A 27,345-nucleotide genomic window follows, 5' to 3' on the forward strand; every position below is an offset into this window, starting at 1 on the left:
CAGGTTTTAAAATAAGGCTCTCAGGTGCCAGGAGGTGTTTTGCAGAATTGTCTTGTTCATAACCTTGCAGGGCTGGGACATGATTGTATATCCCCTGAGTGCTAGAGTTGCTCCACAGCTACTGGACAGATTTGTGTCTGTGGATTAAAGGACGGCGTGTGTGTAAGATAGACCTGCGTTCCCAGATCTCCATCGAGAGGACTGCCAGGGCATATATCAGATTCTCAGTGAAGATGATGAGACTTAAATGCATGCTTCAACGTCAGTATGTGCTTACTCACTTTGCTGAATTGGGCCCTGTAATAGTTCGTTTGGTATTGCAGAAGAGTTATCTCCCGACTCTTAATATCCTGTTCATTTTGCTTTTATTAGGAGTGCCAGGAAGGGATTTCAGATCGACTGAGATGTTTCTTAAATTACATTTCAACCACAATTCTGACACTCACATGGAGGTGTTTTGGTGTCTTATCTCCTTTACCTCTCTATATTGAAAATAGATATTGAGGAGATTCCATTGGAAGATGAGTCACTTCCCTGTTTGTTGACCTTGACCAGATATTTTGATAAATCCTACTTTCCTTTTGATTAGGTTTATTTTTATATCTGTCCTAGCACAATTTAAAAGTTTGGGGTTTCTAAAAGGGCTAAGATATACCTCCCTCTCTTCCCTGTCTCCTTTCTTTCCTCCTAGCACATTTATCACAACCAGTCCTCCGGCACAATAGCTGATTTTGGTGGGTTTTTTCCTACTATTTCTCTGTTCTAGCTGAAATAGCCAAATAGTGACCTATTCCACTATGCAAGGTGAGCATGAAAGTAAAACCACTTGTTTCTTCAGCTGCCAAAAGTTCTATGTTTTGCAAAACTGTTGCAATACAGAAGGTTTTATTATTAAAACAAATAGTAGGGGGTATTACTGAATGTCTTGACATTCATATTTATTATTTTTATCATGATCAAAGTACTAGAAAACTACTGTACTGGCATTATTAGTTTTCTGACAAACTCTGGTATGTCACTTGGTTCTTAATTGAAAATAGTCTCTATATTGTCATAGTCTATAACTTGTTATTGTAAGAAACAGTAGTTTGATATGACATGAAAATACTTCTCCAAGTAGGTATGATACACAGTAGACCGTGCTCAAAGACTTGCATGCTTTAGCTTCCTGATGCATCTCTGTGAACTCAAGTGGGATTTTACATTTCATGGGACAGTCTGAGGTGGTTTCTGGAGGCAACTAGATAGAATATTCATTTAAATTATAAATGAGTTTATGAAATTAATCTCTCAGCCCTACCCATGTGTCCTGCCTTGTTTTGCATTACAGGGTAGGCTTGGAGTGTGCAAAAGGGATGCCTTTTTGATGAAACTAAGCAGAAAGATGTACTCCAGGAATACACCAAGTACTCTGCAAAATCTTACGGGTATTCAGTTTATAAAAACAGATTAGCACTATTTCAAAGTAAAACACAAAATGTATGTGTAATGTTGTGGTTGAGTCCTTCTTACCAGCTCTTTATTCTGTGGATCCCTTCCTGCTGCTTGCTGATGTGGACATAAACTCTGACTCCACTGAAATATTTCAGTTCTGTTTTTTGGGGGGCCAGAACTGGACAGATGTAAAAATACAATTTATTCATGGTCATTCTGACTTCTGTGACCCATCTATAGAGACTGATATATTGTATAGGGTTCCAGAACTCTCTGAAAGAGTTTACTGTCTATTCATAGACAATCAGCAGAGTAAGTCAGCTGGAACATTACTGCCACTTGCTATGCATAACATTTGACAGTGGCACTGAGAAACCTACTTCCACATATTATTCTTGTTAGGCCACCGTGGTGTTAAAATAAAAATGCTCAGCAATAGAAGGAGCTGCAGAAGAGGTGCAGGATTGCCACTGGCAAGAGGCTCTGAGTATGATCAGTTGTGTCACAGAGGATTTGTGCACTGATGTACAGTGCTCAAGGCAGGGAGAGTTTTCTTCTCCGGCATAGCTTCTATGCAAGCTAGACATGGGGTGTAAGCCCAAGCAAATTCAGCTGACCGTATCTTTTTTTTTCTGTTAGGCATTGCCTAACCCCCTACACTTTAACGCTCTTGGCTTAAGAACAAGTACAAGCCCTCCCCAGCAGTTCCCACCCATCATCAGTGTGTGTGGGAAAAGACGAACTATACATCGGACTCAAAGGCCACCAGACTGAACTTTTCTGAGGCCAAAGTAGCAAGTTGTAAGGCTGTGGGACCCTGCCAGGAACTCCTCCCAGTACTGAAAAGTTTATAAAGTGGATCCTACTCTTCAGAACTTCTTGTTCCCAGCCGTTGAGGAGCATTGCACTGGAGTACTCAGGTATCAGAGAGTAGACTGCAGCTTAGTAAGTGATCCTGAGTTTCTTGACTTGAACTCAGTGTGGGTGGTGCAGAAATCAAAGTTACAGGAGGCAGAAGGATGGCAGAAGCCTAAGGAGAGGTAGGAGGCAGCAGCAGGAAGATCTAGGTGGGGCAAGTGGAGGAAAGGCACAAGGAAGAACGATGAAGAGACAGCAGCTTGGGGGTAGGATGAGAAGGCAGTGGCCTGGGCAAGGGTCCTGAGGAGGCAAGCAGAAGAGAAAGCAACACCAGTGAGGTCTGGCTAGATTGAAGATGGAAAAAAAATTGTTAGATCATGAAACCTCTGAAACGATGGGCCCATCCCCTCCATCTCGTAGGAGTTAAGTCACTGGTTAGGGAATGCAAACAAGCATTACCATTTCAGTCTTATCTGGAGTGAGATCACTCACTAGCTGTCACTCACTGGCACTGGCCAACGTCTGGGTGGGCGATGACCAGGCATTTTTCTAAAAGCATCGAGATCAGATGTTAAAAATATTTCTCCTTGTGTGAGAATACCGCGTCTCGTTTTTTGCCACTGTCCTGCCCACGAGCTCCCTGTACGCTGTGAAGAAGATGGGTGGCTGGTAGGAGATTCCCTGAGAAACCACTCCATAACAAATGTGCAGATAGTTTAAATTAAGAAAACAACACTAAAAGTGGGGTTTTTAATAAAGTTTTGGTTTTTTGAAAAGTGTATATGCTGAAAGAAACTTCTGTTGTAGGTGGGATCTTCAATCCTTACATCATTTGATCTCTATATTGGCTTTTTCCACATTTTGCCAGAATTTCTGCTTCTAGCTGCTGTCAGGGGCTGGACACTGAACTGGACAGCCCATGATGCTTGCTGTGCATGCTTCTGTCATCACAACGAGAACATTTACTGGTAGCACAGCAATGGAGTCTGATTTTCATCACTCTACTTAAAATTCACCTGAATCTAAAGGACGCTATGAATACCCTCTGTACTGTACCTTTGAACATATAGCCATGGTGGGAAATGGGTTTCTTTTTTAAGCTAGTAATAAAGCAGAGTTGGTTGTCATGGTTCACAAGCACTATATTAGAAATATGACAATAAAGTGTACCTATGGAAAAAGTAGGGCAGGATGCACATAGCTAAGGGTTACTGAATATTTTGAAGGGGAAGTTCGGAGTTTGCTCAAACACTCAATTTTTCAAATACGTTTTTGCTTTAAATTATACGTAATAATTACATAAAATGAGGTACCTTCAAATAGAAATATATAAATACTGGAATGACTTGATGCACAGTTACATGAGCTGCTTGATTTTACAAACTAATTATTGACTAAGAGAAGGCTATATATAGACATTCATCTTAACTGTAAAAGATGTCATAGAAGAGAATGGTGATAAAGAAGTGTTATATAAATATATTTAAGTGATAATAGCAATAAAACTGAAAGCTGTCACTGAACAGTTCTCCTGATCTTTGAAAAGTAGCTTTTATATTTCCAGTGTAGCTGTCAGAAATATTCTCATTATTAAAATATAGATATTTATTACTTTCACTTTTCTGATTATATTTCCTTCAGCTTTAAGCATTTGATATGATATAAATAATCATTAGGGACAGGATTTTTCAAGAGACCCTAGCTGGGGGTTGTGCTGAATGCAACGGAAACCTGAATGGGAAGAAAGATTACCGATGGGGATTCCTGTGACTCCCTGTAGAAGTTAATGATCTATAATCCCAGAAGAGATGGCACAGAATGATCTGATGAAGTTTTAAGGCAGTTTGGGTTATTCTTTTGAGTCACTTGGCTATTGAGTGTGTTGAGAGTATCATTACGTATCTGTAGGGTAAAAATGGCCCTGTTCACCCAGCTTCGGTGAGGAATAGCACCCATTAGCTCAAACCATCCACACCAAGTTGTACGTGGCCAAAAAGCAGGCTTTCTGGGAAAATGTCTGACTCTCAGTGAAACTGAAAATTTTTGTTTTTCAATTTTCCCTCAAACAGACATTTCAGAAACCTTGATTCTGAGAATCCTGACACATCATTTTGGGGAGATTTCCTTTAGGAGCTGCTCACAGCTGTTCGGTGTAATTAAGATGGAATACTTCAAATACGAATTTTCAGAAAGATGTAAGCTGGTGTCAGCACTGAAGTCCACGCAATGAATCACCTGGAGGCTCTATAGCTATGGCAAGTGCCCTACAGAGCCCATGTCAACACGTAGCTGCCTGCAGAAGGCAACGTAGACACGCACAAGGTCCCTTTCTTTGCAAGATGTGAGCTCATCCCCTATGGAAATAGACCTGTAACTACAGACCTTGGGCCAGCTGCAAAATTTTCAGGATATACCTATATTGCTAAGTAAAAGAGGGCTAATGAGCATGCTTAAGTACTCAACTCCTGATATTCCATAGTGCAAAATTGTTAGTTTTGTTCCTTTGCTGTATTTTGGGGTGCTCCCAAGCTCTTTCAAGACAATTCATAGTCATGGCTTGAAGGATTGTCACGCCAGGGACTCCTTCCAAGAGGGAGCATGGATGAGACTGCATCGGGGAAGATTACTTGCAGCCTACAGTCAGTCCTCTTGGCTATGTCTTCAAACACCTCCTACCTCTGCCCCTTGCCTTTACATGATATTTGAAAGCCTGCAACACATCTCCTCAGTTTCATTTAATAAAAATGCCACTTCAGTAGCAATGTGGACACGAGCCTCTCAACCAGTTGGCCTAGGAACCAAGGATCATGCTAAGAAACAGATGTATTTAGCATAGCAGATGTAGTATAAGGGTCTCGGTCATGATTCCACGAGTAGGAGCTTGAAAAATCTAACAAATAGGGCAGAGACTATAATAGCTCTGTCAGGCTTGGTTTTTCTGGACCTGCCACCGCCTGTGACAGTCCACCTGGAATATACCCAGGTATATTGTGTTAGAGCTCCAAGCCCAAATCTGTAAGAAACTTGCCTTGGACTCAGCAAAAGGCAAGAGACTCTGTCCTGCACATAGGGGTACTCCACCCTCGAATACTTCCCATAAGCTTAGCTATATCCACTTACACTTTATTAACTCCAGATCCTGCAAGTAAGAGAGAAGTTTTAACTCAGTGGATTAAAAGGTTGCATACCTATAAAGGCATTTAAATTAGTAATGCATGCTTGTCTACCACCTTGTAAGACTGGTATATAGCTTATAATGACCACCTGTTAAGGTATGTTGTTAAAGTATGTTAGTCCTGGCACTTACACTATTTCTGAGAGGTTTTGTCAGCTGGCAGTGAGATGCCTTGAAATACTTATATATTCCAGGGATATCCCAATCTGTATTAAACATTGCTCCGTAACAGGATAATCACTTCCATAAAATGTTGAGAAAACAGTCGCTGCCAGAAAGGGGTCTGTGGCCTTGATTTAGGACAGTGAACTAGAACAGGTTTCCCAGAGAAGTTGTGGCTGCCCCATCCCTGGCAGTGTTCAAGGCCAGGTTGGATGGGGCTTTGAGCAACCTGGTCTAGTGGAAGGTGTCCCTGCCCATGGCAGGGGGGTTGGAACTAGATGATCTTTAAGGTCCCCTCCAACCCAAACCATTCTGTGATTCTATGATTCTATGATTCTAACTCCTTATTTCTATTCCTGGCTCTCACATAGAGTTCCTGTTGTGGCCTGGGGCAAATTGTGCCTTGCTTCTCTTTCTAGAAAATCAAGTTGGTAATACCTGCCTCAGAGGAGTATTGAGAATTAATAATTATTGCATGTACGCAGCACCGAAATGAAATGAACAGTGTAAGTACAATGCGCCATTGGTTTTAAGGGCCAATATAAAAACCATGGTGAGACTAAGATAGGAGAAGATATAAGTGAAAATGGAATTATATTAGTGAAAATCAAAGCATTTCCTCCTCCCTTTTTGCTGTCCAGGCCTCTCCCCACAGTATTTATTTCAGGTATAACTTGAAATACTATTGTTCATCTTTTTTTAAAGTTCTTCCTCCAGGTCTGAGCTTTCACATCCCAGTTTTTGCCCATAGCAAATTGTTATGGTTGAATTGCAAGTCACTGGAAAAGAGGGTTTGAAAAGAAAGTGCTGACAGGCTCTTATCTCCACCCATCCAAGTAGTGCTACTATCATCTAATTTATTATATAAAGTTGCTGTAGGGGAGAAGCACTTTCCAGAGCTCTGGTTATTTGAGTTTTTATTTTGCAAAGATTGTTTAAAAATAGTCATAGGATGATGACACATGAGGCAGGAAGCAGACAAGCAGATGAACATAAACCTGTTGCAAAGAGGCAAATCAGTAACTGCATCACACAAATTTCATGTCTGCTCAGGAATTCTGGTTAGGCTCATCACAAGGAGGGACATTCAGCCCAGTTCAGAGGGCCATATGGCTCTCTTAAACTATACGTTAAATCCCAGATTCTGCAGTCTACAATAACTTAATCAAAGCGCTATACAGTCCCATCAAATCCAGGACACAACAATCTGCAGAGCTGTGACTGAAGGTCTTCTCAGTACTGTTAGTAACAGTGTCTTGCACTGTACCTATAAAATAAATAAAATTTTTACTTTTCCTGCTCATTACATTCCCTTGCCTGTGTTAGTGTTTGCACTTGGATTTCTGGTCCTAGGCTTAAGTAAGATAATAAATTACCTGGGTAGGTACTAAACACTTGACAGCATAAGAAAGCATAGTACGTTTTTGCACTGGCAAGTTAACTGAGGACTAATAATCCATACACAGTAGTTTGGGATATAAAATGACCCGGACAGTATGTTTTCATAAGACAAAGTTTGGTGATACATTTTGAAACATGTATTCCTTACTAGAAAAATTAAGAAAACTCAGGGGAGGAGGGGGAGAGCAGAGGAAGGAGAAGAGGATGACCTAGAAAATGCGCTTGCGGATCTAATTTTGTGTATATGTACGTATTACAGACAAACCTGTTGCACCTCCTCCCTTAAAGCCCTGGTGTTTTGCACTCTTTACTATATGCATCAACCCCCATGTGAGTTCCAGGCATGCAGCTGTTTAATTTCCCAGCATTAAGGGCATGTCTTTCCAGCGTCTTGAAGTTCACAGCCTGTAAAGATGTTGGGAGCTAGCAGAGACAGAGGGAAGCGAGACTTTGTGATACAAACTTTCAGAAGATTGCAAGATCTGGTTGTGAAGAAGGAACTTTTGTATTAAAAGTGTTATTATCGTAAGGCCGCTGAGCTTCACGCTTGCTTCCTGAGGTCAGGTACAGCTGTAGGGACAGAGGAGCATCGTCTCCCTCACAGAGCTGGGAGTTGAACCTCAGGCTATTGCATCTTGTGCTGGAGCTGGCTTCCTAAAACAGAGATTTAATTTGCTGTCTACAATTGCCTAATCTGTATGGATCCGATGTATAAATCTCTTGCTGGTGCTGGATTGCAGCACCTTTTCACAGAGCGTTAGCAACTACCACTTTCCCATGTAATTGGAATAAAAATGTTCAGTGTGCTTAGCCAGAGAAACGGAGCTGCTCTCAAACTAATCCACATTCTGCACGCAAACACCAGCTATTTCTTGACTATTTGTATTTACTAGGAGGGACAGTGTAGGGCTCCACAAGTTAATAAAGTTTCTGTTATTAAATGAGAATTAGTTGTTCTGTAGTCTGATGATTTTTCTTCTACTGTCTTCAGTTTGTTCATAAAAGAAAGGAGCCTAGATAGGAACAGGTCAGCTCACATTATAAGAATGTATACAAAGTAATCACAGAATCACAGAAATGTTGATTGGAAAGGGCCTCTATAAATCACCTCATCCACATTGCACTGAAAGCAGGAGAAAGGAGAGCTGAATTAGCATGCAGCCGTACACCTCACTTTGCAGAAGAAATGGTTTGGTTTTTAAGCTGTGCCAGGTGAAATATCAGCTAAAACAGAAGGAAATTTGGGAAGCACGCTTCAGTGTTTAAAACAAGGGAAAGGAGGGTAAATGTTGTGAGCGTTAGTCCCTGTTTTTCCATGGATCCAACAGAAGATGAGGAGAGAGTCGATTTTGCCCCTTTTGATAAAACTGGGAGTGATGCAAGGGGCTGGTAGGGATGGTATGGGCTGCTGTTACTGGGGTAGGATTTCACCTTTTTGTGCTTCAGTTTCTCTACTAGTAAAAAAAGTTCAGGTAGAGTTTGTGAGACTCTGAAGTCGAGATCCGCGAGATACTTAGGTACCAGCCCCCTTGGCTTTTGATGGCAATTAAGCACCTTCTGAGGATCTGACCATGAGGTACTTCTCTTCCTCCAGGGCTTCCTATATTCAGCCTTATGCCTTATCTCCTACTTGTCTTTACTTCTCAAATATGCATATGTGCTTTCTTTGCTGTTGCTGGCTCTCACTTAAAATTCACTGTTAGACCCCAGGTCAGTGGATGTGGTTAAGAAGGAGAATCAAGTTAACAGAGCATTTCTAGAGTAAATGGCAGACAGGAATAGGGAAACGTGTCCATACCCTCTCACATATATGTACACACGCACAAACAGGTCACTAAACTCTGCACTTACCTGGTACGTTAGCAAGACTCCCACTCTTAAATTCTGAAAATTTGGTGACTGTAGGCCTTGGATGAGATGGTGGGTGGGTGGGAGAAGTAGAATGTCTGTTTAAGGCTTTAAAGCTGCATTTGAAAGTGTCAAAAATGTTTGTGATACACAGGTCTATTTGCCTTATATAGAAAATGCACATTGACACGTCCCTGAAATTTCTTATGCAAGAGTGAGAAGTCAAACAGGACTTTGAATGGTGCAGTAAATAATAACATGATTTGTTGTCAAAAACTTTAATAAGTTAAAACTTGCCAATGTATTTAAAGCATTTCTTTCTTAAGAAGGTTTTAAATCCTTGAATTAAGAGCAACTAAAATTAAAATAAGCCAAGGGAAAGGGAGCAGACTCTGCTTTGAATTTTCTACATAATTTATTCCCCTAGTTAAATGGTGACAAACTGACGCAAAGACCAAGGTAAGACTGATAAAGTATATTGTAGTGAAATACCTCCATATTAGTAATTCCAGATTTGGCCAAACCACATAAATGACTGATGTAAAGACCAAGGCATGGCACTTAAGAAGACGCCTAACCTTTGGTGTAGTTTTGCTTCAGAAATTAGAGTTAGGGCTTTTTATTGAGATGCTTAAGTGCAAGATTTTCTCAGACCTCAGTCAGAGTTGGTACCTAAAGAAATTTGGTTATTTGGTCTGAAAATATTGCTGCCTTTTTAAAGCATGCAAGGCCCTAGAAGACTGGCTTCTCTTGCTTTTTCTATCATGCTTAGATTAGCTTGACAAAAGCTCCACAAAGCATCAAATGAGTATAAAGTACAACACTACATGTAGTCCATTGGTATCTGCCAGATTTTAGCTGGACTTAGGGCCAACAAGTTTTGGCACAAAATTTACCAAAGAGGACTAATGTAGTCATGCATTAGATGACTTTTTTGAGTACAGGTCAAGGCATGCAAAAGTGATAAATTAGAGTAAACACTGCATTTCTTTGGCATTCCTCAGCTATTATATTGTTACTGTCTGCATGTGAATAAAAGTTCTGATAATCTTCATTCACCGACTGCTGGTGTGACTAATATGGAATCGTTTCTTTTCATCCAAAAAGACTAGTGTGTACTGCAAAGAATAAAAGAATAATGAAACTGTAGCAGGACAAAAGAGAAGGGTGCTGAAAACCAGAAAGAACTGAATAGTTTTTGAACCTGTTATTCTGCAAATTACATTTTCTGTGTGTGAAGCTTTGAAAATGAAGTGAATTTCTCCCCTTTATAATAATGTTCTTGAGCCTACGGTGTGCAAGCAAAACAATTCTACATTTAACACGTGCCTATATAATGAGGTTTAAAGTTACAGTGCCATTCCCAACAGAGAAACACCTTGTAGGCAACTATCATATGTACAGGTTAGCAGGTGAGATCTCAAAAGAAAAGCAAAACACTTTATTTTTTTTTTTCAATGTGTTATCACTAAACATTAAGTGCCATAAAGATGAGCAGAGACACTTGAGGACTTGGCAGCTCTGTGGTTGGAAACAACTAGTGTTCAGGTGGTGGTGGCCTTCTGGTTGTGTTTGCTACCAACTACAGCTGTTTTCATCGCTTCGTTGGCTGCAGATAACCTATTGGCCTTGCCTGCAGAGTTGATGCAAACAACCACTTAGCAGCTTGCTGCTGAGCTCCTGCTTGACCCCTAAGAAGAGTGCAGACTGCTTAGAGACACGTCGACTTGCTGCTATTCCCTGCTCCCAAATGCACCATTGTGCTTGGCTGCTGTCTGCAAAGATCAGTTTCAGGTGCAATCCCACAACAGAAAACACATTTTAGAACAAACGCACCTTGAAAAATGACAACTGAAAGAGCTCTGGATTTTTTAAGGAGCTCTGTAGCTGTTGCTGGGGTTTTTAGGTCTGAATATCCGCCTTTTAAAAAATCCTTTATTAAGTGTATTGAGAACTTCCAGTTACTAGCCTTAGGGCAAAATTCAATTGAGCTGCTTGGTATTTGTTCTGGGAATGCCTCTGGAAAAGGGCTGTCCATCTCTTTGTCACTTACATGGTGCAGGTCAAAACTAAGGGAAGACAGAAAAGCTTGTCCTATGTCCCTTGGTGACCATTCCGTGCTCCTTCTCACCTCTCATGTCAGTGCAGGTGAACACTGAAGAGAGAGCTCTGTTTAGGCTACCCACCTCTTTCAATCCACAAGTCCTGATCTTTTGAGACTTTAGGAACAAAGCCAAAAAGTAGGTTTTTTCCCTTCACTTACCAAGAGAGCCTTTGACTTACCTAGAAACATGATATCTGTACTGTTCTCAAACTCCTCAAAAACCTTGTATGAATACAGTAGAGATAGGGATGTCTTCGGTGGGCATTGCATGGAGGAAGATATATGAAATTGGGGAAATATTTCTAGTTTGGATTAACATTCTCTTGATTTCAGTTGAGATTTTTGTTGGATTCCAAAGTTTGGTACAAACTTCTCAATGAGGAGCTTAAGATTGGGGTTTTCCTCCTGGAATATCTTCTGTGGGATGTTTTTCTTGTATTTGAAATGACAAGCATGGATAACAGCAATGAAATTAGAAGATACCTAGTGTAGCCCTTGTACGTGGGTGTTTTGTTTGTCTTTGTTTTGTTTTTCTGGCTTGAGGAACTGTACATCTCTTCTTTTATCTTAAAAAGAGGAAAAAAAATTGACAACAGCTTTAATTTATGCTCTGCTGTTCTACTTTCTAGAGATGCAGTGTACCGTTTTCAAAATAAACGGGTCCTCTTCTCTAGAAAGCTTTGCAATGTATTTGAAAACGCAAGAAAGCAGTGACATTCTCCTATCTTCATCCTATGATGGAGTAGTAACCTATCCTCCCATACATCCACTTGATTTTTCAAGGGCTTCAACTGGATACTTAAAAGCTGTAGAGACATTGATTGTCATTTGGCTTACTGTGAGTGAAATCATATTTGTTTTTATTGTATCCTTCAAACTGACTGAGCTAAGCAGCGATGTGTGGCTGTTTACTCTTTTCTGTATAAAATGTTAACCCTTGCCTCAAGAAGAGGTTAAAACTCTGATTTCTTCTATTCCTGGCCCTGCCACGGACTTCTTTTGTGGCTTCAGTGTATGACCTGTTACTATATATACATGCCAAGTATTGTATTATTTAATGCTACTATCTAGTCCTATTTTCAGCACCATGATTGATGCTTGCAGGCGATTCAGTTTTATGCTGATTTCACCAAAAGCAGTAGCAGTGTTGCCATTATGTGGGCACCCAGCTGGAGTGGCATTAAGCAGGCAATCTACTGCAAAAATATTCTTACAGTCCAGTCAGTGACAGAGGTAGGAACAAAGCAAACACAGGGCTAAATGAGCACTTCCAAACAGCACCTTTTCTTCCCAAAGTTTCTAGGCTTAAGTATCCCCACTACTAAAAATATTGCTGATTATCCCTTTAAGGGAAAAATGTTAATATACAAGATCTAATTACCTCTGTCTAAGCTGATACGCCTACAGCACCTTTTACATAACCCAAACACTTGAGTTCCAATTATACAATTATATTTTAACATGTATTAAGTGCTATTCCTTTAGGGAGGAGACTTATACTGAATATTTTAACTAAACTCCTTCCTCAATACAGACCTATATGGTAGGGTCTCATTTCATTGCAATGTCAAAGACTTGGTTTTTCTCAGTTCCTTTCGCCTTGAATACACCAGCTGGCTCTTCAGAAAACACATTTTCCATGTCGGCAGCACTGACAGCAGTATCTGTACATGTATATCAACTGCAGGCTCTGAAGCTAATGCTCTTGGGGTCAGTAGTGGCACTGTTACTGCAATTAGATCAATAATGCTTGCACAGTGTGAGTATCCTCTGTTTTGTGTACAACCTATGGCAAGGTCCAAGTCTCTAGAGGAAGCAACATGTTCAAATGTAGAGGAAAGGCCACTGCTTTTTTTGATAGTATGCCTTGCTCTAGAGATTGATAGCACAAAAGACTGGGTTTCCTTTTACTGACAAGACACATGACTCTGATGACCATTCTTCTTTTCTGGTATCTTCATGCAACTTTTGTAAGACACCAAAGCCCTCATCCAGAGGGAAGACTTGTCGAGGAAGGCTATTTGCTGCATACTTTCAATTGTTAACATCAATGAGGTTTGTAGGTCACCTCTTCTGAAACCCCAGAGCCTAAGTTTAGAGTGAGGACCCTGAGTGTATTCCTACACTCAGAGCTAACTCAAGTTTTCTGAACATCCAGGCAAAGTTGGGACTTGGCCTGAAAGAGCATAGGAGAAGAAAAGGGAAGAACCAAGAAAGAGTGAGTAGAGGGCAATCCTGGTGAGCAAGGCTGGGGACTGCTGGTGCTCCCCATGGCGGATTAAATGCGTGTGGGGCAATGACTGCTGGTGGAGGGAAGGAATCAGGTCCCAGAAGCGTTCTGCTTCTTCCCATCCCTCAGCCTCAGCCTGTGCCATAAGCTGGCACAGCCTACGGTTCAATCGCACAGCTTGTGCTAAGCCCGTTGCTGCCATGGAGGTTACCTTAGCAGCAGCTGAACCACCTGGTTTAACACTGACACAGCTATTTCTATACTATGCTGTAGTCATTCCTGCACAGTAACTTCAGTTTAAAATACTCCCTGCTTAGAAAACCAAGTTTTGGAAATGTTGAATAAAGTTACAGTATTGGGCTGTACCCATCAGATAAATTGAGTTCCTGCCTAAAGAAAACATGAACACAATTAATTACAAGGTAAAACTAAACTATTAATACATCGGACTTTTGTTATTTTAATTATACAAAACCAAAAAATCTGGAGGTAAAGTTCCCATGGCAACCTTAGCTCTGTCTCCTATGTGCAGTGGATGTGTGTGTATGTTTGTGTAAAATAGGATCATTCATTATCATGGTCACAGTGATTTAGGACTTGCTGATCAGGAAGATGTTAATCAGAGCAGAAATCTCATCTTTAAAAGTGATTTATTTTTGCTATTTCTCTAGCCAAGTGTTGCAATGTAGAGGAGATTTTGAATTTCTGTCCAGTCTGATAAGTATTCATGCTAAAACATAATGCCTGAACAATCCATATCTTGTCATAAATCTCATCTATCATTTTTCCAGTTTAGCTACGATTGTGACAGACACCCTGCAGTCATGAATCTCAAGAGCTAGAAAGATGAAATTGGCATCCATTTTTTTCCAGTGAGCTCACTAGTATGAAACATTTGATTACACATTGCACTTTGATGCTAGCACTTAATGCTGCAGAGCTAATTTCACCCATAAAGATTTTTTAAAAGGGTTAGGCATCATTTGCCTATCCATCCAGGATTATGGAGGATGCAGTGGTCTGGTGACGTAGCAGAATTGCCTCCAGTCCTCCCATATCACCTGAAAGAATGGCGTTTCCAGCAGGCATTCCCATGAGACACTCCCTTAATCTCTTCATCTCCATCCCCCATCTCGCCCACATTCAGTTTTTCCAAAATGTACACATCAGCCATCACCCTCATAAGTGAAGGTCTTAGCAGAGCAAGGGGACTGATAATCAGTGAGGGAGGTGTTTAGTGCTGATGTGGGGAGAGACTGACAGCTGTAAGAAATTCGAGCTATTTTGTGCAGGCAGAGTGAATAAGGGAAAGTTTTGTGAAAAAAACCTGCATATTATACTTTTGTGAAATGTGTCTAGATGGTGAAGGCATTAAAGGGTACTATTCGTTTTTATTACTGTCATGAGATTCATTGAATGGCATGTTAGTGGTAGTAAGCTTTACAACTATTATATAAAGTACTTTTCCAAACTATGGCTCCTTTTTTTTCTGTGGTTGCCCTGTAACTCTATTTTCAGTGACATAATTCTTCAGGGAAGTGGCTCAGAAAGAGGATTAATACTTTAGAGGAAGAACTGAGGGTGTAACATTTTACCTATACAAATAAATACACATCCCTGCATCTACTGAATATGACCATATTCTTGCTAAGTTGTTGTATAAAGTCAAAAGTGATAACATTATATATACATAACATAAGCATAATATCTGTATAAATACATTCTGAGTAGATTCATAGAATAATACGAAGATTTGCAGGCTTCTGAAATCCCAAATATATAAACCTAAAGACAGAAGAAGTAGGAGTTCACTGTATTTAAGAGCCATGTGTATATAAAGCAGATATAAGTATTAAATCACTAAGAATTCATCTAAAGACAACTTAGAAATATTAAGAAAGAAACTTCATAAAAATTCTATTCTGCTGTCATTGGGGGGATTAAATGTTAGAACAGTTAAATTTGGGAATGTCTTTAAACTGTGACTCTCCTTTGACTATAGGAAAGCTGGACCTACTGAGGTAGAGCAATTATTTCTGTTCTTTAATTGCATATTTTTTTCCTGTGAGTCATAAGGTTGATGTCTAATACTTAGCATCCAGCTAAAATTAAACAGCATAAAGATTTCCTGCCAACATATTTATGAATTGGTATATTTTATTTATTTGGATATAGCACAAAAGCTAAAATGTGTATTTATGCCCCTGAAGGCACTCAAAAATACAGCATAGTTAAACTCCCTAAATATCTTTCATCCTAATTACTTTTGTTTGTCGTAACATTTGCTGCATTTTATTAGAAAAACAGGTTTGAAATTAAACTTTAAAATCAGGTAGGATATACTGGAAACAAGCCTCACGATAGACCTCTCTTAGATTAGTCCTCTCTGAGATAACCAGCAAGTGCCTCTGTGTTCATGTCAGTAAGACACAACCTCTAGGTCATGGGAGGTGACATCAGATTTCTTTGGTTATTCCCAGCTATCTGAAACCAGGCATAATCTAAAGGAGACCTCTTGCAAGTGCTGTCAGAACTAAGGGATTGCTGAGCATGATTCACAGAAGGAGTTAAAAGGAACAGAGAAAATACACAGAGGAAGAGAGTGAAACACTTCAAAGCCAGCCTCACCAGGGCTGAAATCCTCCAAGAACGTGGAGGACAGTGAAAGCAAGACCACTCTAGTTTTGTGAGCGGTGAATGCCAGCAAAAGGCAGCTTCTTTTCTTACAATCGCTGGCTTGAAATCCTTGATATGTTTGATAGGTTTTGTTGCCTCAGCCAAAACCTAAAGCAAAGAAAGGTGAGGAATGTTCTCTATCCCAGAAGCATGAAATATTAATAGTGGTTTTAATCAGAGATACAAAAGGTTGAGGAAACTCTGTGTGTAAAGAGCCATTGGGCATTGCTGGGAGGTTGAGTCTCCAATGAGAGATCATGTTGGTTATATGTGCATTGAGACGTACGTGTAGTCTCCTACACACCCCACGTGGCTGATCCTTGGTGCACGCCATGAACACGTGCTGACTCTATATTCTGTATTATTACATACACCCTGTGTTTGTTTTCTCCCAGTCATTCAGCTGGAGCTCTTCCAAGAGCATGTCAAGCCTGCTTAGCTGTCCTGTAGCAGAAAATAGTGGAGGAAGGTTTGAGCGTGCCCAAGTCACATCCCAACACAGGTCTTGTGATTGGGAAGGTAAACAAAACTCAGGAATGTCAGTAAGAATCCCAAAAGGAAAGGTGTAAGAAGTTGGGCACCAAGTCCAAACTCAGGGTAATGGGTGGACAATTATATCCTGATTGAGAACCTCAACACTGTAAAAGAAAGGAGCTAAGTGTACAGCATCACAACTCTAACTGCAGCAAAAAGCATGTGGAGTCCCAGAAGCAGAGTTAGTTAACAGAAGTCAACCCACTGGGTGTCACAAAAGGAAAGATGTGAGAAGGAGGATGGATTATATCACTTGGCAAGAGCCAACAATGTGTTTTGCTTGGATGAATCCTCATAGGAGCAATGAGCAGCAGTTCATTAAGAGATAAATACACTATTGAACTGGAAGTAAATGGGACATTTATGAAGTTGGACATGGCACACACAGCATTATGTTGCCAGAAACAGTTGTTTTCATTGTTGGAAAAGTACAGGCTTGAATACTGGATAGTAAATTTACTATTGATAGTAAAAGAGTTAAGTGCTGCACCTATTGCCATTAAAGAAGCATAGCCACATCAATGTGCAAAAGCTGAACAGGGAGAGAGGTCTCTGAAGAGCAGAGTTGACTTTGGAGACTCCACATTAAAGAAGTATTGAACTAACTGGATGGATGATCAGCACATTGGAAGATACTTATCTTGTCATGGTACTAAGGAAAACATACTTCCTTTACTAGCTGAAAACATGGGAGCTCCTTTTCCTCACCAGGAAGCTGCATTCCTAAAAACAAAGGAAGCAGAGTGGAGGTTGGAAAAATATTCTCCAGGAGTAATAAACGTGCCAAAACACTGACATTTAGCAGCATTTTAAATGGCATAGGGTATCTGAGACATCCCCCAATATGTCTATGATAGATATGTCACCACACCTGGAGGAAACCCGTGCCTTTCTCCAGTGATAGCTGAAGGCCAGACAGGTCTCTCTGGTACTAAAATGGTATAAACACCCTCATCTCAGCTGATAAGCATAGTTATAGTCTCCAGAGGCAGCAGAAGAGATGATGGAGACCAACCAGTCTCCAATTGAGGCATCAGCAGATACCTTAGAAAAACAGTACATTATGCTTTTTCCATCCCTGGAAATATCCTTATATTGCCATTTGAGTTGTGCTGGACAATGGAAATGTTTCACTGGGAAATATATCTGTGAAATCCTCAGAAGGAGTGGGACCTAGAAAGGTTAGAAAGCCATGAGCAGAAGCTCTCTGGAAGAAAGTGGGCTGCTGGGTAAAGCTGAACTAAGTTCTGTTATATGTTGTGTTTGCTTTTTGGGGGTACTGGTAGATCATAACATTGAGCCATGTTGACACCTGTATCCTCAACACACATGGTTTCTTGGAGGGGAGAGCAACACAGGGACAGTAATGTTTTAATCTTACTATAGAGTTTCAGGAGCTGAGAGAATTAGAGGATCATATTTCATTTATGATCTTCATAAGTTAAATAGTAAGTTTCTTCCAATCCTCTTATTCCACTCTGTGAAGCCTGGAAATAGCTTTGGCATTACAGGTGATGAAGACTGAACAGTTTGCTGTAATACAGCAGAAGGCTTTAGATGGTGGGTGCAAATATCTCATGCCCCTATTCCTGGGAAATCAATCTAAGCTAATATTGACCACAAACCAATTGCCAAAACACCTTGGGAAATCCCCACTTTTCCACAGATAAAGAACTTTTTTTGATGTTAAAATATGTGATTCATGAACTGAATATAAACCTGTAAGAGAGCTGCTGGTTGTAGACAAAGTCTCTCATGCATTAGACAAAGGTTTAGTAGAAAAAATTGTCCTGAGCCTAAATTTGTTTCCTAATAACTGGAATTTAATAACCAGTCTGGTCTCAGAGGAGACATGCACAGAGGCTGCCAGAGCAGATTCAAGGTAAGACACTGGAAAATGACTACATTTGGCAGTGGCATGTATTTAACCCTTATTACCAATTTTAGGAAGAATGCCTAGAGCAGATAGGAGTTGGGCATTAGAAAGACATCTCCAAAACGTTACAGAAAAAATATATTAAAATGAAGGTCATTTAGAGTGAACAACCCATGAGAGAAGGTGCAAAATATATCGAACTGGCTTCAGCTGAAGCCTAGTATTGCTGATCTGAAGTCTTGCAGGATATGCAAGTCTACATTATGCAAAAGAGGCTCATGTTGGTTGTTAGAAAAAAATGGCTCTCTGGAAAAAGAAAGGCCTTTATTTGTTTACATTTTCACGGGGAAAAAATCCAACAAACCTATGTATTTGTGCTTGATGACTAACCTTACTTTATCAGAAAATGCTCCTGTGAAAGAGGAGCTCATGCATATCAAATCCATTTTTGCTGTAGATAGTACAACTGGCTGAGTAATATCTGAGAACAGACCACAGTTTACTGAGCATGTGTTTAAGTACTTTTCAATAAAGGATAGGTTTAATCATGTGATGTCTTATCCCCATAATTCCCTGTCTACATGGCTGGTGAAAATAATGTAAAAAAACCCCCTCAAAACCAGTATTACAAAATCAGTCAGACTGTGATCCATATTCAGAACTTTCAAATTCCAGGATGGCTCCAGTGAAGTGGTTATCACTGATAATTCTATTTAACAGAAACCTGAAAACAAGTATATTTGCATTGCTAGAAACCACCCCTAAAGTCATTGGAGACTTGTAAGTAGGAAAAGAAAAAGACATGGCAAAATAATTGATATGATTTGAAGTTTTGGGTACTCATACTTCAGGTAACGGTATTGTGCACCTCTGATAGTAGAAAGTGGCTGTCTCTGCACTGCTGAACAGAAGGTCTGTTTGCACAGTCTGGCTTATGTCCACACTACTTATGTCTGGCCCCTTCTAGGGCAGTTTTGGCCTGGAAGGAGGCAGCTGGAGTGACCCAGCCAGGGCTTCAAGGAACATCTAACAGTGAGGATAGTGAGGGTCCAGGCTTGAGCCTGTTACCCAACCCCCTTTTTTTTGGTGATATGGCCATTTTCAGGAGTAGCGGTGTTACAGTCTTGCAGCAGGTTGAACTAACCAGTACAGGCAGCAGCTTGAACAGGGAGCAACCAAAACAAGTGGGCTTGCATCTGTTTGACAGCAACAGTAAGGATATTTCAGTTGAGATACATTGGACAGAAGCAACAGCTCTAGAAATCTTCAAACTGTTTATACTCTGGTAAGGTTACTTATTAGATTGACCAAAAGTATGTTAGCTTATACAGCTGGTGCTTTTTAACCATTACTTTTGGGATGGGAATGAAAGGCATGCTTTGAGGACTGTTGCTTTAATGGCTGAGTTTCCCAGACAATAGAGTAATCTCTTGTTTCTAAGCCTCACAGCAAGTACCAGATAAGGGATGAAAAAGATCTCTTAGAAGACCCCTGGGCACCAAGCAGTCACTGAATGCCACATAAGCATCAGCAAACTGAATTAATTTTATCCATTTCATGAATGGAGTATAATACTAGGACTAGAGAGATGTGTTTTTGCAATAGTTATATCAATATTTGTTTTTATGGAGATCATTAATTGGAAAAAGGTGTTTTATGGGATGACAGTTTAGAAAACATGGTTTTCTAGTGTAGCAGTGAAAAGTAGTAGGTTAGCAAGAGAGCAAGCATATACTTGGTAACCCACATGAAGTTGTGACATCTCTGGTCTTTTCTGATACAGTTCTTTCACTTGGTTCCTCACCTTTCTTTTCTTTCACTTGTTCCCCTACTACTCCCTTTCCCTCCAGCTCATCCAAGATAGTAGTAAGCAGATACTGATATTATACTCTAACCAGAATCATCCTTGATGCATCTAGGCAGGCAGATACATGTACCAAAGTGTAGGTCTGCACTGAACTCCAGAGCCGCCTTTGGATGCAGTGATGCTCTTTCCCACAGTTCCTTGCAAACCCTTTGCTTTTACAGAAGCAATTGGCTTAACGGAAGATAAACCCAATGATTTTTACTGGGCTTAAATCCCAATGTAGATCTCTTTTCTCCGTCAGTTGCACTCATTCTTTCGAACCCTTCTTTGTCTGTGCCTCCGTGCATTACTGTACAGCTTTGTAAGTTCCAGTTTTATTCCATATCACAAATATTTGTGTCAGTCAAATATAATGATACACAGTAACAAGTGTAGAAGTTTTAACTTACTCATAGCTGCCACTTGACAAAGCCATTTTTTTGTGGATTAGGAGATGAAGCCAGAACAGTTTTAGGTACAAACAGAAAAGTTGCTGCCTGTTTTCCTGGGCCTTTGGGAGTTTACTTTTGCTTCAAACCAATAGGGCAGGAGACATGGAAGCAGTCAGATCCTGCAGAAATCCTAGATGCAGCACGCCATCCCAGTTCCCACATCCAAATCAAGAATTAGAAAGGGACACAATTCATAACGTGGTTATTATGTAAAACATATGCACAAACCGAGGCATTGTGTACACTAGCATAATTATCCACCGCTGACAATGAATATGCTGGTGCTGAATGTGATTAACCTGCAAGCACAGCCAAGAACTATTCTTGTTTCAGAAAGCCCATGTTAAACCTGCCTGCTTGTGAAACTGTGTTCAGCGCTGCTTTAATTGCACCCGTTGCTGACACACGTTGTCAATGACAAGCATTTTTGCTGCTGTAGACAAGGGTTAAATGTAAGGATGTTGCAGGGAGCCAAACCTTGAAAGCCCTCAGTTAGCTTGTATGCTCAGGATCTAAACTACTGGGGAAACTTTATGTCTCTGGCTATTTATTATTACATACAACATGTTCTTGGAAACCACTCCACATTTAACAGCAGTTAAACCCATCTGCCGCTCCTGAATTTTCATTTCATTCACAAGCCTGCTTTAAAAGTATTTTTGGACTTATCACCAATGTGCTATCAACTGTTTATTATTCTGTTGTAAGTTGGTAAGAAGAATGACTCAAATTTTAAAAAGAAATTGTAGCCTCCTATATATTTTTGAGCTTTTCATTGAAACTTGCCTTCCCCTCATTGCCTGACGTAATTGAAATTTTTAGTTTAAAAGCAATTATTTTCCACAGAAGTTCATCGCCTCATGCTAAATGCTGATTTTAGTGACTAGTAATCGCATATGTGTAAATTCTGCAGAATTCATCTAGCAATTACATCCTTGGCGTAAGGAACAGACTTGAATTTAGCACTGTGATCACAGATACCGTTCAGTATATTGAAGTTCCTGTCAGTGCAACAATTTTTCATTGCTTTATTTAAAAACACTCTCACAATTTTCTTTACACGTCTCTTCTCCCTGTGTTCATGCTTTCTTACTGTTACTTGGCTTAGCAGTACTTCAGTGCCCTCTACATAAGAGTAACAGGAACTTTGTAGTTCCTTGAGATTTTCATGAGAACTTCGTCACCTTATGAAGACTTTTTTTTAAACAGAAAACTCTGTTTTCCTCAGTTTTCTTTGTGTAGCTGACTTGTGTGATACCATATGCTGTTCTTGTATGAAGGTAATTTTTGTTGGACCAAGGGATTTCCAGTATTTAATATGTGTTAGTTTTTTTTCCATGGCACTAAATTGATCCTTCCTTAATCCACAGATTAACAAGGCTTTCCAGACTATAGGTGTATTTAAACCCTTCTGAAAGTAGAATACTTAGACGCTGAAACTAGTTTGTCTCTAGGTCTTGTGTAAAACTTTGACCAGATTTTTAAAAGTGAGTTCTCCCAAGGGATCACAACTGTCATGGTAGTTCATAACATCTAAGTTAGCTTGAAACTTACCTTTTTTAAAATTTATTTTTAACTAAAGAGTGGGAGATTTAGATTTTCTATGCAATAAGCACCAAAACTTTATAGAAGACCTCCTTAAAAAAAAAAAAAGAAAAAGAAAAAAAAAAAGAAGACTTTTTGGGGTAAGATTCAGTTGTCTAAGATAGGCATCCAGTGCTATTTTAGTTGTCCTGCAAGATCTGAGATGTGCATGTGGCTGTCAGAAATGACAGAAGGAAACCCATACCCTTCTGAAGCAGCAGCTGGAGACAAAGTGATACCTTAGTGCACCTAATGACACAAGACAACTCTATTTGGGAAACTCAAGCTGACGTTTAGGGCTGTCACATTTGTAACATACAATGTGATGCCTATGAAGAATGATGTTTATAAGTGTTACCACACTTGCATTTGAGTAGAATTTATTCAAAAGCCTGTTTTTACAGAGGATTACATTTCTACATTGTATATCCACTTAGTGCCATTTGTACAATCTTACTTTGAAAGCAAGTTGTTGGGTTTTTGTTTGGGGTTTTGTTTTTTTTTTAAATTAGCAGAGAGGAATGTGCCTTTTGCTGTTAGCTGGCTATTAATCATCTGGTTTCCAATTAAAATTGCTAAAATTACTAGGGAATAAACTTCCCATGGATGAAAGCTATGGAGTCATAGCATGTAGGACTGGAAAGGATTTGTTTCAAAGTTTCAGCACCCTTGCAGTTAGAGGCTTTTTTCACAGCAGCAATTTTAGGATGATTTCTCTGGATTCTGTCCTCAGTGGAAACAACTGATCACTATCCCCAAGTAATATCCTGGTTTCAGTCTTTCCTAGGTTGTGATTTCTGAATCCCTCATCACTCTTTTTCCTCTCCTGTAGATTTCCTTCGGCTCTTTCAGTACCTGCCTTAAAACGCGGTGCCCCAAAACCAATACGCTTCTGCTGGTGTCTCATCATCAATGATTGCAGCGCAATAGTTATAACCCATGTCCTTATACACAGCAATCATTCATATTTTGAAGGAAGGCCATTTTGCAACAGCACCTCACTCTTGGCTCCTCCTTAGTTAATGATCTCCACACAGATGTTCCTTACTCTGTATTTTTGCATTTGATGTTTCCTCTATTCAAGCAGTGCTTACTGCTCTGTAAGCATTTCTTCTATCTGTGTTTATGAAAATACACATTTCTTTTCAAAAGTCTCCAGAACCAAAACTGCAAACTAAACTACATATACACAGAAGCTTGCTCTGGCGAAAATGCATCAGCCCCGGTGGACTTGTCCATTAAATGCCTCCCAGCCACTCCTGGTAGGCTTGGTCCTGATGTATAGGAATCCACGACCACTCATTACACTCTAAAAGAAGTTACTCTAGATTTTGTCGTGTTAAAAATCCTGTCCATTTGAGCTCAACTGAATTTTCAGATCTCAATTTGTCCCGTTTCACTGAGGCAGGAATGCATCCTCCAAAGAGTGACTCAGTGCATTTAAGCCCTGAACCATTCTCAGGAGTTTCCCATGTCTCAAAAGACTCTGCTCCCAGCTGACACATCTACATGCCTGAAGTTTGACAGCATTGATATAAGCCTCAGTTCTTAAGAATACTGTTGTATGACAGCAGTAATCCTTTTAAGCGGAGCTAGAAGTCCCTTTTCCTTAGACTATACATAACATTAAAAATGTTATACCCTGAGTTTTTTGACAATTAGTAGCCATTCTTTATACCAACAGTGTTTCAAGACTTCCCTGAATGACTCGTTAGCCTAATGGTTTTAGGCTTGCTGTTAAAAAAGACTTACTCTTGCAGGTGAGAGTGAAAAAGTGTTATTTTTTTTGTCCTTTTTGTTTTTAAAAAGTTGTATTCTTTAGTAATATAGAAACAAAAAGTGTCTCAAGTAATATACTAAAAGGTGAGGGTCAGCATTACATAAGCATTATAATGAATAAGGCCTTTGTAAAATTGCTTTTCAGTACCTTAGGTATTAAACATTCTGTAAAAAAAGCTATTGGATGCATAGCTACAGACATGGTAGTTTTGCTATTAACAAAAACTGCGATCCTTGCAACAGAAATCTCCCTTTTACTGACAGGGCTTTTCTATATTGTTGTTGTTTGTTAAGAACTCATGTGTTTTCTAAAACAGCATTGACTCATGCCTAGGTGGGAGCCTGAAATCACTGCAGATTTTCTGTTTCACAAAAAATGAAGCCTGATGTTCATTAAAAGCAAATGTATAGTCTCCTGTTAAAACTTCACAAATTCATAGTGATAATTAGAGTGGGTTTTAAAATTTAGAAGCAACAGGGTTATTTCTAATTTTAGCTAGAAAGAGGTGGACTGTCAAAAGAATATTTATTTATTCCTTATAGCCTTTTTGCTTGATTTGCTAATAATTACTTGAGATTGGTAGATGTTGCATACTAAAAATAAACTGAAATATAGTAGTACAGTGTTAATTCTTGTAAAACATAAATCCCTTGCTTGTTCTCCCCAAAGGATAAATAGCTATTCTGTAGATATTTATAATCAATCATATGCACTCAAATTTTGAATATTATATAATATAATGCCTTTTCATTTTTGTCAAAAAGCCTCTGGGCAATTCAGCATGTATTAACACCAATTTAAAGCTTGGAGGGAATAGATGGCATGCCAGATTATTTCCTAAAGCAGTTATAGCAAAAATGAACCCCCAGACCCCAAAAAACAACCTGGGAAGCAAAAACACACCACTAAGCACCGTATGAAAACACGATGAGAAATCTGAGTTTGGAACGTGTCCTGAGTAGATGTCTCTATGTACTTCCAGAAAGGCCAAGAGGAAGAAAATCCCACAGGTAGAGGCCTTCAGCTGGGACCTTTTCCTGAAATGGAATGGACTAATGCACAGGTGAGAGTAGTGAATTTAGCTGTGAGAAATAAGTGAGGAAAGGAAATAGTTTCTGGATTGCTGCTTCATAGTTTTGCCAATTTTTGTCACCAATGCTCCCCTAGACCCAAAAGCACCTGTTTCAAGTTAAAAAAAAATATTTGCGTGAATGCTTCAATAATTGCCAAGATGCTGTGGCATATAAGAAGCCTCAGCTACATACTGATCAAACTGAAAACAATTTGGGCTATTAGGAAAAAAATTTGGCCTTGCCTGACTTTTGACATTTGAGGAAGTCGTTATATTGCCATGGTAGTCAATGGAGAGGCTCTTCCTGAATGCAGTTCTTCTAGCCTGTTTTGGATGTCTCCTTTAGACAGAGGTGGATCATGCCCTGAGAAAGACTGTCTCTCTCCACTGTCTAGACATTCTTTAAGGTCAAATAACTTAATGTAAATGTCTAGACTTTAGATATGTCACGTGGTCAGGAAAATTTCACCTTTATCCTTTTGAAATTTCTTTTTACTGTCTGTTGACCTTGCAGAGATACAGTCTATCTCTGAGGTGTAACAGGTAGGACCAACGTGGGATACAGGACAGGAAGACTAAGTATATTTATGTTATCATGGACCTGAAGAGCCTGACAGACAAGAGCATTGTTGAAGTTGTTTGTTGTTGTTTTTTTTATCAAAGAGCTTTTTCTATAGAGGAGTTGTCATTGAAACTAGTAGTACAAAAAACCTCCAAATTAAAGAAAAATACCAGTGAATCTATTGCACCAGGATACTAACCTCCATAAATTTCTGTTATCAAAATATTCAGTTTAGTTTATGTTGCATTCATGTTCTCAGTTTTCAGTGTATGACCTCCTGCCATTATGATAATAGATGTGTGAGAAACTTGATATTTTGGTTGTTTGCCAGCTGGGTCCTTTGCAATCTCAGGAGGAAAAGAAGGCAGTTTAAGATATCAGGATAATGCGCACTAATGGGATATTTCTGGTAAAAGTAGTCTAAAGTGATATATTGTTGATGTCCAAATTGCTATCCTTTGATTTCAGAGTTAACAAGACCCTGGCATAAGTAGGGCAGATGACAATTCTGAGTGACCCTTGCACAGCTCTTTGCCAGCTGGACATCAATTTGTAATGGCTTAGGATGTCTAGGTAATTTTCCTAAATATAAGGGCCAAAAATATGTGGTGCTTAAGGTGGCAACCCAGGATGAATTCAGTAGCAAGTATAATGGATAAGAACTCTTACCATCTATATCTGGACACTCTGCCTCCTAAGATTTTGAGAAAAATTTAACGAAGCTTATTTCTTGGTTATTTTAGGTACACATAACTAATTTTTGCTGCTTTTTTGTAACACCAAGAAGAAGAAATGAAGCTAGTCAATCACTGTTTAATTAATTGTGTCATTTATTCATGCAAAGATGAACAAAAACTTTGATACCTCTTCAATACTGAGTGGCACACAGTAGGAGGGAAGTGCTGTTTGCTCCTTAACAAGCCCATATGGTGGTAGGAGATCCAGTGTCCCTACTATGCAAACAGCACTGAATCTTTAAAAGCATGCTAAACAACATCTGCCAGTGATAAAATAAGTAAAGCAGAAGGCTCATTACTTGATAACTTTCACCTAAGTGCCTTAAAAAAGGAGGCTGAAAAGATCTGTTGGAATATTTTTTAAATTCTAGAGAGATGGAGTGTGAGTATCATGTTGCAGAGCAGGTTAGCTATATGTCAGCCCTGGAAAAAAATATTGGAAAGATTAATGAGGATTTAGCTAAGAAAGCAAGCATAAAAATAAATTAATGGTAGGAATAAATTAATGATAGTCAGCATAGTTTTAAAGCAAAGCAATTATGTTAGATAAACTTCATTTCAGAATGTGAATTTGCTTGATGAATGTTCCTAGATGTTGTTTAGGCTTTTATAAGGCATTTGATTTAATTTTACATTGTATCTAGTATAAATAAATAACAGTATACTTTATCAAAATAATATTCCTTAAGGACTGACATCTCAAAGTACTAGTCAATGAGAAATGACCCTTACACAGAAATTTTGAGGGGTAGTCTTCCACGATTTAGAATTGGATGTGGACAAAATATTTCAATATTTTCACAAATCATTTGGAAGGCAGTGTGAATTCTTGGATGGTAAAATTTGCAGAAGATACAAAGATTGAAAAAGTAGGAAAAAAGACGACGCAGTAGTCAGAGCAATCCAGTTACAGTCTAGCCTGGTAAACAGAGGCCACTCAAACAAAATTATTATTACCTAGGAGAAAAGTATTACCCAGCCAGAAGGAAGCAATGACAGCCATACATACACAGA

At 39.4% G+C, this 27,345-nt stretch overlaps 1 protein-coding gene across 23 annotated transcripts in view; it reads left to right on the plus strand.

Moving 5' to 3' along the window:
* DLG2 (discs large MAGUK scaffold protein 2) overlaps nt 1-27,345 on the plus strand; it is a 1,027,713-nt gene that overhangs the window by 370,614 nt on the left and 629,754 nt on the right. For 13 of the 23 annotated variants that reach the window (XM_052812305.1, XM_052812308.1, XM_052812306.1 and 10 more), the window contains one exon: nt 24,943-25,023. The exons of the other annotated variants lie outside the window; for them this stretch is intronic. In XM_052812305.1, coding sequence (XP_052668265.1) covers nt 24,943-25,023 — 81 coding nt within the window. The remainder of the gene's footprint in view (nt 1-24,942; nt 25,024-27,345) is intronic. 23 annotated transcript variants of the gene reach the window in all.

This window comes from Harpia harpyja, chromosome 17 (assembly GCF_026419915.1).
Source record: "Harpia harpyja isolate bHarHar1 chromosome 17, bHarHar1 primary haplotype, whole genome shotgun sequence".
Classification (NCBI taxonomy): domain Eukaryota; kingdom Metazoa; phylum Chordata; class Aves; order Accipitriformes; family Accipitridae; genus Harpia; species Harpia harpyja.